This window comes from Heterocephalus glaber, unplaced genomic scaffold, assembly GCF_053883595.1.
Source record: "Heterocephalus glaber isolate CG9 unplaced genomic scaffold, H.glaber_assembly_v1.0 deba00001481, whole genome shotgun sequence".
In the NCBI taxonomy this organism is placed as follows: Eukaryota; Metazoa; Chordata; class Mammalia; order Rodentia; family Bathyergidae; genus Heterocephalus; species Heterocephalus glaber.
This window is the reverse complement of record NW_028258317.1, coordinates 66,737,367-66,750,499: the sequence shown is the minus strand read 5'-3', so window position 1 is coordinate 66,750,499 and position 13,133 is coordinate 66,737,367. Positions and strand designations below refer to the sequence as shown.

At 35.5% G+C, this 13,133-nt stretch overlaps 1 protein-coding gene across 8 annotated transcripts in view; it reads left to right on the top strand.

The window, feature by feature from the left end:
- Window positions 1-13,133, top strand: part of Ankrd26 (ankyrin repeat domain 26) — a 96,929-nt gene that overhangs the window by 23,784 nt on the left and 60,012 nt on the right. For 4 of the 8 annotated variants that reach the window (XR_015439935.1, XM_087183520.1, XM_087183519.1 and 1 more), the window contains exons 9-16: window positions 2,015-2,075; window positions 2,170-2,330; window positions 6,924-7,050; window positions 7,328-7,383; window positions 9,913-10,006; window positions 11,854-11,952; window positions 12,509-12,537; window positions 12,628-12,700. Coding sequence is in view for 7 of the 8 variants with exons in the window: in XM_087183520.1 (XP_087039646.1) it covers window positions 2,015-2,075; window positions 2,170-2,330; window positions 6,924-7,050; window positions 7,328-7,383; window positions 9,913-10,006; window positions 11,854-11,952; window positions 12,509-12,537; window positions 12,628-12,700 (700 nt within the window). In the remaining variant the exon portion in view is untranslated. Of the gene's footprint in view, window positions 1-2,014; window positions 2,076-2,169; window positions 2,331-2,501; window positions 2,575-6,923; window positions 7,051-7,327; window positions 7,384-9,912; window positions 10,007-11,853; window positions 11,953-12,508; window positions 12,538-12,627; window positions 12,701-13,133 lie in introns of those variants that run through there. The other 4 variants (XM_087183522.1, XM_087183521.1, XM_087183525.1 and 1 more) reach the window with 3 other exon arrangements.

Genomic DNA, 13,133 nt, shown 5'->3' with positions numbered 1-13,133 from the left:
CCCTATGTATCTATCTATCTATCTATCTGTCTATCTTAGTCAACAAAATTGCCTCACAAAATTGCCCAAGCTAGGCTGGAACCTGGAGTCCTTGGGCCTCACCTCCAGAGTGCTAGGATTAATGTGGCGCCACATCTGACTGCACTGTGTTTTCTCAGTCATTCTTCCATTAGAAAGTACTGTATTTAGGGTTCTTCATCTGATTGAAGAATACATGTTTTACCCAAAGTACTAACCAGTTCTAGGACTAGATACTCTCAATATGGTAAATCTTGAAAAATTTTTTTTTGCTTTATAGTTTTTAAAAATATCCAATCAGAGGGCTGAGGATTTAGCTCAGTGGTTCTGCCACCTGCCTCGCAAGTGCAAGATCCTGAGTTCTATCCCTGGTACCAAAACAACAAAAAAATCCAATCAGAGTCCTTGTATCTCATTCTAACATATCAAGTTTCAGGAGTTTTTCTACTTCAAAACATTAATTTTAAAGCTCTTGCATTACCATGAGCTACTAGAGATCAAGAAATATGTTTGTGTGTATCCTGAACACTTGGAATAAGGTGTTTTGTATCTTAATACAGCAATATTTTTTTAATGTCAATAAATGGATTTCTACATAGTAGAATTTTACAAGTAGTATATGCATAATTTATGTAATAGTCAAGTCTATTAAATTTCTAAAGGTATAGCCTAAATTATATTTCCTTTTAATGTTTAGAATATATAATTTTAGGTGAGTTATCTTGAAGAAATATGTCATAAATAAGAAGGAAACAAATTAGAGGTATATAAATAGGAATGAAGGTTACAGTACATACTAGTATCCTTTAACTCTGAACCTAGGTTAGGATTTTATATTAAAATATCTTAAACTTTTTTTAGCACACTCCATGTTCTACTAAATACATCTTTTCAAGATGTACATTTCTCTTTAGAATTATGATTAGTAGTTCTTTCTCTAAATGGAAAATTGGTGGCACAATTTGTTTTTTCTTCTCTCTCTAGTATGAATGCTACATTTCTCAGGCAGTGGTAGATGGCATGTTTAATTGAATTATATTATAGTAATTAAATTAATCTATTTTAGTATTTATAAAATATAACTATAATATAATACAAACTGGTAATTTTTTAAAAAACTGAACAAAAGTCTTGGTTTTTTACATACCATATTCTTAATATTTTTCCTTCCTTGGTTTAAGTTAATATTCTGTTGATTGGTCCTCTCTCCCTTCTCTCTTCTCTGCCTTCTCTCTTCTTCCCTCACCCCCATGTGTATGTGTGTGTTTGTCCTTTCTTACCTCTTTTAAATGATTTACCTCTAACCCTAAGATTTTCTTTGCAGAAAACACACAGTGTCTTTCAGTCCACCTTCATGTTCATGACACATTTAGTTACATCTTTCTGTTTAGTGATTGTGTAGCTTTGATTTATCAATCACTGCTCCACAGGATTTATTCTTGTCTTTTTTTCTGTCTTGGAAGGAGCTGAATTGATACAATCATTTGTCGTTAGCTATTTGGCAATACAGAATAGAAGCAATTTATACTATTTGTAATTCTAAACCATCTAAATAAGATACTAGTAAAAGCTCAACTTAATTTTTCTCCTCATGAGGTAATTCATGCGAATATAAATCATGTAAACAAATTCAAAATATAACAAAAAATGAATTTTTATTTCATAAAATGTTAGTTTTCTCAAAGTACTCTAAACTACAGAGGGATTAAATATTAGTTTTTGGTTATTTTAGTTAAGAAAATACTCTAGTAAATGTCCTAGTATTTATATAATTAACTAGAGGTACGGGGAGTAACATTTCAGGCTGTCTCTGTCATCTTTCATAGCCTTCACCCCATGAAGAAGATGGGGATTAGAAAATGGCAGATTGGGGTTTGAATCTACATCTGAATAATTCCACACCCTGTGCTCTTAATGTTAGATCATGTAGTAATGGTGAATATTATTTTATCAGATTTGATACTTGTGATTCTTAAAGCTATTTTTTTTTTTTTAGAATGTCCCTAAAATAAACCTAACTGAGCTATGGGCTGCTGCTCAGCAATCCAGGAAAAATCGTAAGCTATTTGATAAAGATTGCCTACTCCTGTGCTATTGATCTGAAGTTGTAGATATTTTTATGTACAATTTACTTTGTTTTTGTTGTTGTAGAAGCAAAATATAGCACTGGGGAACCAGGAAACAGAACCTTGCTTGATAACAGTATTTCTGATAGTGAAAACAAAGATGTGGTTGAAACCCTTCCTAAAACATCCGTCAATGTCCAGAGCTTTTCTCAGTCTTCCTTTTTATCACCGTCACCTGAGCCAAAAGTAAGATCTTTTCTAAAATATTTTTCCCCATGCTTTTAGCCACATATTATCCTAGAAAGATAGGGCCATAAGATCATAATAGAAAACAAGTATAATAAGAGAGATTTACGTACAGAATTGAGGTCTGTAAAAGTTGATGGGATTAAAATATTCTTGGGTATGTCATTTTAGAATGAAAGTATTAGAAAACAATAAAAACAATGAGTATGAAGCTGAGATTGAGAAGTCTCATTTACAAGGCAAGGTAAGATTTCATAATAAGATTGACTAAGAGTCAGAATCAAATATTATAAAAACAAGGGTTAAATGACAGTCGAATCTCTATTATATGTTAGAAATTACATACTTTTAAATTACCTGTAATTGATTTTAAAGAACTGAAAATGTGATCTTTATTTTTGCTAAATTCAGTGAAGTGATATCTCCTATTTAATCCTGTGAATCTTATATTGGGAGATTATAGAAAACATTATCTTCTATTTAATCCTGCAAATCTTATATTCAGAGATTATAATATAGAGAACATTGTCAGTGACCCCTGCAGTGGGTCTCTGTCTCCTGTGAGACAAATACATTGCCTGCAAGATAGGAAAGAGATAGAGAACAAAAGACACAGACCCAGAGGCTTGAGAGAAGAAGCTTGGGCTGATGTAAGCTGCCCTGGGCAGCAAAGACCCAAGGCATCAGGGCCATCCAGGGTTTATTCCTTACACGTGTGGGAAGGAGGGGACCTGGGCAGGGCTCAGGACACCTGCTGGTAACAGGTATGGCAGGCAGGGGCGCTAGCATATCTTTACTGAAGAGAACAAATGGTTAACTCAGGGAGGAAGAATTTAGTTGGAGTCACTTGACCTTGGCTGCAAGTGAACTCATCCAAGCCCTGCTACTTGATGGAGTTAAGCGTTGGTAGCAGCTATTATTAGCAAAGGAGCAATACCAGCCTAACTCTGCTATCTGACATGCCCATTTGAGTCACGTAAGGCTTCAGTCAGACTCCTAAGATATTACAGCCGAATTATAGAGGGGCAAGAAGCTTATGCCACGTATAGCCTGCTAATACTGGGCAGAATTATCTGCTACAATAAATAATGCAAAATGAAATCCATTTGAAACCTTACTAAACTTATTATGAATTATTAATATTTGAGCTTTCATTTTTATGGTTTCTAGTTTAACTTAGTGCTTGGTGTATCTTTATTTAACATATTACTGTTGATGTATAATCTTGGCAAATGCTTTAGATCTTCTTGAGAATAAAGACAAAATAAATAAGCATTGTATTTAATTGTTTCATGAATTAAAATTCCCAGTTACATAATTGAGAGTCTTCTCCTATTCCCCAACTCTGGGGAACCCAGGGCCTCATGCATGATAGGAAAGCACTCTACCATTGACCTACACCTATCCCTCAATATGATTTTTTATCTGTATCCATTACATGAGAAAATAAATTTTAACCTGCACCACTCTTTTTTCTTTTAATAGAAAAACATTTACTGGTGCATTTTAGGCATATATAATGGTAACAGTCATCAGAGAGAATTTGCACCTGTACATGGTACATCCTACCTCTTTTTTCTCATTCCTCCCACTACAAGCCCCCTCCCTATGTACAAAAGCTTTGTTTCCATTTTTTCCTTCTATTTTCACTTTTTTTTTTTCTTGTTCTTTACTTTCTTTCTGCCTCCCCCCTCCCTTGTTCCCCTTCCCATTTGAACATTTTCTTCACATTTCCCAACATCTGTTGTACATTTTAGTCCTTATTTCCACTTTTGGTTTCTCACACCAGAAAAACAATGCAGTATTTAAACACGTGTGTCCAATTTATTTCATTTAAGAGTATGGTCTCAAGGTCTGTCCATTTAGCTATAAATGTCTGAAGCTCATCCTTCTTTATGGCAGAGTAGTACTCCATTGTATGAAAAAAACACATCTTTACCCATTCATCGGTTGATGAGCATTTAGGCTGTTTCCAAGATTTAGCTATTACAAACTGTAAGCTGCACCATTCTTAAAGAAAAAAATGTAGAAGAAATTTCTTTGGAATGATTGTGCTTTATCTTTTCCTAATAATGTCTTCATGGAGTGGAATGCATATGTATACATCAAATAAATGAAATCACAATTTGTGATTTTTTTCCCCAAAATACCTGTTACCATAGAATCATCAGGAAGAAAAGATTGCTAAGAGCATGCAGAATTGTCTCTGGTGTTTTAATTTTTAAAATCTCTCCAGCGATGGGGGCATTTCCTGGTATTCTAAGGAAGCATTATTAGATTCAGTAGTCATAGGTTTTGGGGGTTTGTTTTTCTGACTTCGGTCCTTAGGATCAAGCCCACCCCATGCTAGGCAAATGCTGTACTGCTTTGCTACACCCCAGCCTCAATATTACTAAGCCTTCCACTTAAATTTTCTCATCTTATCACTCAGGAATCCTGTTGATGAGCTAGTCTAGCCCCTTCTTCATATGAATGTTGAGTCCTGATTGACAGGTACTTAAACAGTATTTGAAAAGTATTTGAACACTTTTAAATCTTCAGTCTTGATAATGATGGCTTTACTTTTTTATACTAGATCCTTTCTTCAAGTTTTGTTTTTTGAGACAGGATCTTGCTATGTAGTTCAGGCTGACTTTGAGCTCACTATGTAGCCCAGGCTGGCCTCAAACTCACAGCGATCCTTCTGTTTCAGTTTCCTGAGTGTGCTGGGATTAAAGGCATGCACTACGAAGTCTGGCAACCTTTCCTCAATTTTTAACTACCATCCCATATAGTATAAATAGGAAATTAGAACTATTGGTATATGCTATTTATAGGGGAATAGGAAAGCAATGTGAATTTTGAAATAGGGTTTTACATTTCTTTTCTTATGTCATACTGGTAATTAAAAATGCCTAATTCTCTCCTCTCTTTTTTTTTTTTTGGTACTGGGGATTGAACTCAGGTCCTTGCACTTGCGCAGCAGGCGGCAAATCCACTGAGCTAAATTCCTGGCCCAAAGAACTTTTTTTTTTTTTTGGTGCCCGGGATTGAACTCGGGACCTTGTGCTTGCGAGGCAGGCGTCGGAACCTCTGAGCTAAATCCCTGGTCCAAAAATACCTAATTCTGTAAACCATCAGCATTTCTTTTCTACAATTTAAAACTTTTTTTTTTTTCTTTTTTTGGTAGTGGGGATCAAACTCAAGACCTTTCATTTGCAAGGCAGGCAGTGTCGCTGAGCTAAATCCCTGGCCCCTTTTTTTTCTTTTTTGAGATGGGGTCTTGTTATGCTTCCCAGGTGGGCTTCACACTCCTGGGCTGAAGTAATCATCCCACCTGAGCCTCCCACAGAGCTGCGAACACAGGTGCACATCACCATGCCTGACTTACATTAAAAACTTACAAGATTTGCTTGTAAACAGGAATCTTTTTGCAAATTTTTAAATATGGTATTTTAGAATTAAATCTCTTTATTAAATTTAAAAATTCATATTAGCATAAGATCCCATAAATAAATATTTGTATATATTAATGGCAGTATATGTTTATTCCTTGAATGAAATGTTGATGTATGTAATTGAAAATTTGAATCCCCTGGGTTTTCCCCCTTTTTGTTTTCATTTCAAAAATTTCAGAGTTCTGTGTAGGTTAGTGTCTTACATCAGTTTAATGTATTTTACAAATACTTATCTTCTTGAGTCCATATGCTTTCCTGAATAAGGTCATCTACTCCTTCTCCTAATGTGTTTACTCAGACCTGTCTTCTAAGTCCTCTGAGCGAGCTCCTCAAATTTGATGTTCCACCCTGAAGACCTTGACACTGACCCTTTCCTGACTATATTAATAAATGGCACTGAATCTCTGAAGCTAGGAAAATCCTGGAGCCTGGCCATCCTTCTGATCACGCATCCAGCCTCTCACAATCTGTGTTTCCTACCTGCTCACACAGATTTTTCACATCTGCATTCATTTTCTTTCCCATCATTTTGAAATAATACTCTTTTTCTGCCCCTCCTTCCCCCATTATGCTCATCTACTTTACACTGCTGCCAGGATATCCTTTTCTAAAGAATATTGGATCCTCATTACACAAAGGGCAAGGTCCACATTCTAGCCTGAGGCAAGTCTTGTGTGGTTGGCCCCTGATGCTCCTGTCTTATCTCTCCATGCCATTTGAGGGACTGTATTCTGGTTTTGTCACATTACTTGGGCATCCCTCATTTGCTGAGTTGTTTCATGGCTCATCTTTTTGTTTATGCTGCCCTGTTTGGAATGCTCTTCACACCCTTCCTGTACAATTTTTCTCCCTTTCAAACTGGACCATAGGTTTGTGGCTTTTCCTGAGCTTCCCAGGTAGAACTGACTGTTTCTTTCCTTGGACCCCAGTTGTAGAACCAATGAAATACACTTTTCTGTTCTTGTTTTCATATATCTCTGCATCTGCTTGCACATAGAGCAGAATGTGTTTTCGGTTCTCACTTCTCCCAGAGCAATCCCTGTGATTTGATTGATGTGTCTATGATTGTTTCCATTTGACTGACTGAGTGGATGGGAGGGGAAGTGTCTAAGTGTGTTTTTTGATGTTCCGTGATTTTTCTTTTTTTTATATATAGGAAGAAGCAACAAGGTCAGCAATTAGAAAAGAAGAAAATGGTACTTGTGTTATTAAAAATGATTCACAAGAACAAACAAATGACAACTTAACTCATGTTGATGGAGGGCACAAAAATTATAAAAGTGGTAAGTTATTGATTATCTGTGAAAGTTTTTTGTTTATATACTGTTATTTTTTAAAGTGTGTAGATCCAAAAACATGATACCCATTTCTTTTAAAATTTTTTCTTTTCCTATTTTCCTTCCACAACTTCTTCCTGAAACTGCTTCAACCATCTGAAATTCTTTTTACTGTTACTTTTATCTTATTGAAATATTCATGAGTGCAGATAGATTTGTACATGTATTTAAAATTCACAGCAATAAATGTTCTCATTAATGTGTCTGTGGCTACATTTTTTAGATATGATGTTTGCACTGGGATTAGGAGAAGATGATGAATCACCTTGGGATTCTGAGGTATTTGTAATTATTTTTTAAGTAAGCATTAAGTGAGATTTGAATATAAAGGAGAATAATTTGACTTTACTTTCTCACCTCTGCCATATGCTTTTAAGAAATTATTTCCTCACATTTTTTAACTTGTAGTTAATAAAGTAATCCCCTGGACAAGATGGCACATGTCTAGAATCCCGGCATTCTGGGAGGCTGAAGCAGAAGGATCATAATCTCCAACTCTAGACAATCTAGCAATTTAGTGAGTCTCTGTTTCAAAAAGTAAAAAGGACTATGGTTAAAGACCCTGGGTTTAATTCCCCCATACTGCAGATGAAGGAATGAATGACATCTCAGTACCTTACTGCTACATAGTACATTTCTGCTAATTTGTAGGATTCATTTAATGAAACCAGTGCAGTTAAAAATTAAGGCTTAGATGTCACAAGCAGTCAGCTTGGATTCTGAAATTAAGTTAATCTAAAACCTGAAGGATTATTCCAGGTCAGCCTATGGCCAATGAAATTCAGAGAAAATGTTTAGATCATAATTTTTACAGCTTGTAACTTGAAAAGTTAATGAGTGGGAATTGAAAGTGCTACTATATTTGGATTGCCAACTATTATGATTTGGGTCTGGATGTCCCCTCAAAGCCTCATTTGATCAGAGGTAGCTGAATGTGGAATGTGTGATGTTGGTATTAATGTCATGTGATTACTTAAGCACTACACATGAGTGATTTAGCACTGCCCTAATCCCGGTAGTCTGAATGGGATAAAAGAGGCAGAAAGATGCGGTGAAGGTCCTTTGTTGCCTTTGCTACCTTGTGGCCACCATGTTGTTTCTCTTTTGCGATGCCTGTTTGCTCTCCCTGCTTTGGAGCCATCCAAATATGGACTGAACCTCTACAACTGTGAGCCAAATAAACCCTTTCCTCTCTAACTTTGGGTGTCTGGTATTTTGTCTCAACAAGGAGAGAAAAGTAACTAACACAACAAATATAGATCTGCAATAAACAATTCAGGAGAAGGAAGAGATTGAGGAGTTTTAAATACATGGGATTATAGTCTTAGTTTGGTTTTGTTGTATTTTAAAAAGCAGAAACCAATTTTGAATGTGGAATGCATTGAGTATACCCTTTATGGCAGCCATGCCTGTAGTGACAAAAGTGTAAATAAGAACAACTTTTTTTTTTTGTACCAGAGATCAAACTCAGGTCCTTGTACTTTCGAGGCAGGCAGTGGAACTACTGAGCTAAATCCCTGGCCCCTAAGACAACTTATTTTAAGAGCACATTGAGGGAAAGGCCTGATCTCTTAGGAATAAGCAGCTGCTGCATCGCCTGGGGAGGTTAGAGAATTTTGAGAGGGTTTGTAGTTACGATGGGAAAGAGAGTGAACTGCTGCCAAATTAAAGATGAGAAGAAGCCAGCCATGTCAAAGTCTAGGAGGACATTCTGGACAGAGAGAGCAGTGAGCCACATCTGTCCATCGTTTTAACATACTAGAATGGCCTTGGAAGCAGGAAGTACAATAACTTTCCTCATAATCACATAGTTTTATAACATATAAAAAAGGAAATGTATAAATAAGTGCTTGGGACATTTTAGACACAATAAATAAAAGTTCTTATGCTGCCCTTTTTAATTAAGGCTTTTTATACTTTTTTGAAGTTCTTAATTTGAAAAAAGTTGCATACAGTGTCTAATATTTGTGTACAATTATTTGAATATAACATAAACTTATTATGCGTACATTTTTATTTTCAGCTATTTTTCCTATCAACAAAATTTTTACCAAAGCCATTATATATTTTCCCTGAGCTCTTGTTTACATAAATGAAGTTTCTTAGCTTGCCAAGTGTTTTAACACTAAAATGGCTTCTGTAATTTGAAATATTTAATGCTGAATTATAGCAGGTGTACTTCCAAGAATCTGTTTAATCAGCAAAGGGAAAGGGATAGTAGGGGGTAAAGGGAACAAAGGTGATCAAGAAATGATAATATGTGTACCAGTTCCCCAAAACAAATGTAATTATTATCTATCACAAACATACACTCATAAAAACAGCTTATAGTTTAAAAATATTTTATTTAAATCTGTATTTTTAAAAAATGTTATCCTTGTTGGGGAGTGCAAAGTAGAGTTAGGTATTCTGAAGCCAGATTAAAATAATGCACATCAGACAATATTTTCTCTTATGAATCTCTCCTGTGGCTTTCCAAGCTTGCTTTACAGAGTCAGGACCCATGAGGAGATACAAAGTGGGCTGGACATAAGGTTTTCTTTGAAATGCTCTGGTTTGCAGTACATGCTTCCCATTATTAAATCTAATTGCTCTTTTTGTCTTTTTGAGACAAGGTCTCCCTGTGTAGTTCAGGCTGGCCTCAAACTCATGGCAATCCTCCTGTTTCAACCTCCCAACACTGTGATTACAGGCATGCGCCACCATGCCCAACTCTTACTGCTTTTAAGATAGAAAAATCAAGTATCTTAGTAGACAATGATAAGGAAATCTTTCTGTAACTCATTCCTGATATACTAATTTTAACAGAGTGTCTCTGAGAATCTTCCACAGAAGTCTGTTGATCATTTATCTGGGGCTGCAGACGAAAAAGGAAAACATACAGGAAATAGACAAGTAGAAGGTAAGAAATATATATAAATATATGATTTTTTTAGAAAAGTCATTTGACAGCATTTTTATTTAAAACCAGAGCATTGCTGTATTCTAATAGCCAAAGAAAATTACCTATTAGGTGCATAGTAAGGAAAAAGAGAAGTAAAATAGTAGTAAGTTACATATATTAAGTTTCAGCAAAAGGTTGAATTTGAGAGAAACAAAAGGAGCTGAATTATTAGTTTCATTTCAAGCTATTATAAGGTCTGAGGGAAATTAGAAAATAAGAAAAGGAAAGGAGTGAAGAATAAAAAGGAATGGAAGGAATAAATGAAGGAAAAAGAAGAAAGTATGGAGGGTGGAAAAATAAAGTAATTCTTTAGAAAACAGAAGAGCAAGGTATGAGAAGTGTAAGAAGAATATAAAATGAGCTTTCAGTACCAACTCTTGATGGAGAAGTAGAGCAGAATTTTTCCATTTATTGTCTCATTGTTGGGAAGGCATTGAGGATTGAAGTACTGGATTATGCAGAGCTGTGTTTTATTTATTACAGATAAATATAAACATACATGGTCAGCCATACATGTGTTTTCAGTGGTACCTTGGTTCATGAACATATGATTCTGGTTGCAGAATTTCATATAAAATGTTGCCACTTTTAAAAGTTGCTGTTTCACCAAGTAGTATATCCAGAATAAGAGCATTGAAAAAAAGAAATGAATAAGATTCATTATGGAGAGGTCAGGAAAGTCATACTATCTTTAAAAAGTCCATTAGAAAGCTTATGACTTCTTATGCTTTTTCAATTTGGGGGACATGATGAGGAGAAACTTGACACTAGATTCTGGAAAGGTAAGTTTAGGTAAAGGGATTTGGAAGAGACTTGGTGTATAGGCTAGAGCTTTTCAACTGCAATGAAACCCCATGTTGGGGACTGTGTTAAATCATAACTCTGATTCAATAGGTCTTGGATCTTGTGTATCCAGTAAGTTCTCAGGTGATGTCGATGCTGCTTGTCCTGAGACCACTGGGAATGGCTGGGTATCAGCTTCCCTTTAGAGAAATCTGGACAAAGATCCATTGGATAGTAGTTCAAGACAAAACAGGGTCAAGGGGAAGCATAAATTTTGTTTTTATTTCTGAAAATGTTTCTACCCACAGGAGAGGAGCAAAGAAGAGAAGAAATAGAAATTATAATCCTATGATACCACTGCCAAATAAGTAGGAGGAATAATCCATAAAAAGAAAGAAATTGTCAGAATTGAGATCATAGATCTAGAGATCACTTTTGAAAGGTAGAGGGATTCTTTAGGGGAAAGAAGAGATGAAACAAGGAAACTAGACAGGTAATTTGGAATTAACAATGAGGAAACTTGAGAGAACTCACTTCCCATGGCCTCAGCGTATGTGAACACAAGTGGAAGAGTAGATTATTGCTGCTCCAGAGATGATTAGAAGGGAGGAATGCTAGAATGGGGTTGAACTGTAGCCCCTCACCTCCTCTCCATCCCTAACTGTCAGGCATCAGAGCTTTAGGTTGAATTTATAACTGGTTATTCACTTGAGATTAACTAGCATACAGAAGCATTGACTTTTTTTAAGATAACTAATTTTTGATACAATAGCTTTTTGTTGCAATAAAGGATATTCACACAAATCATTTAAAGACTGACAATGTACCAAACCAGTTTTGGAAACAGACATTATAGAGTTCATTCCTTGAATACCACAATTGTTACTTTTTGGTAAATATTACACTGATTTCAAAATATAAAAGGTTATTGCTATCTAATAATTCTATGACAATTCAGCTTATTTTCCCCTTTTTGATGACCATATTTCAATATTGAAAACTTACTGTGCATTATTTCTTAGATGTGATTTATATACCTTCTTGTATAAGTGGATCAAAAAACTTTAAGATGGCTAAACTGGAGGACACAGGAAATGTAGGCAAACCAGTAGCCCACAAGGGTATGGAAAAAATGAACATTTTTATGAACTATTATTCTACAAGTATATGTCCAAGCCAATCAGTTCAAAACCTTTATTTGATAAGAAATGAATCATATATTCCAGTGAACTGTTACCACAAGTTTGTACTTTCTGACAAATCCAGGACAAATTCTGACAATTTCAGGACAGATGGAAGAGCACAGTTAAATACTTGTAGGGTAATGGTATACCATCAGCTTTGACATTTATCCTCTCGGGGTCATGACTTGCTGAGATCACTTTCTCCATCACTCTGCATGTATGTGCATATTGGAATATGCTCACCTTTCTATTTTAGTTATGGCCTTTGGAAGCATAATCTCACTTTGGAAATCTTCCCTGCATGTCTTATTAGACCTGTATTCTGATTTTTCTGTCATGTTGTCCTAACCAATGGGGAAGAAAACCCAAAACCTAAAGTAATCATTTCCAAAGCAGAGCATGAGGATTCAGCTCCATGCTAACTCTGCATGAATGTGTGTTTGGCTTTCTTATATTTACATATAATTGATTATGTTTCCCTTTTGCTTTTTAGAATCACCTGAGAAATGTCTTCACTTGAAGGTAATAACTTTATATTTGCATCTTGAATTAACTACATACTTCATGAAATACATAGTATTTATTAAATATCTCACTTCAAACCCCATTCAGCCGGCCATTGAAATGAAAGATTCTGTTCCAAATAAAGCAGTAGCGGTGGAGGATTTACAGACATGCAAATCAGGTAAATTTTGCAATACAGATTACTATGGAAAGAAGTACAGTACATTAAAATGTTAGAGATGCCCATAATTTTCTCATTTTTTTTTCCCCAAATTTTTGGAAGGATTTGACATAGATAATTCAGATTTGATTGTTGGTGTCCATATTTGCAAATAAAGTGTTTGCAAGCATAATAGAAAAAATTTTAATGTAAGTGTTAAGCTGTTTCTACTTATGTTTCAATACCCTAATGTCCCCAGCTTGGATCCTTATACTTGATAGGGATCCACAGAGCTTATTACAAGATTTCAAGATGATTTCAAAGTTGGCAGATGCTCACTGGAGAGCTGGGCCCTGTGGTGCAGGCCTGAGTCCTGGTTACTCAGGAAGTTGTGGTAAGAGGTACCTTGGTACCCAGGATCCCCTTTCTAAAACAACAAAAACTGCTTACTGTA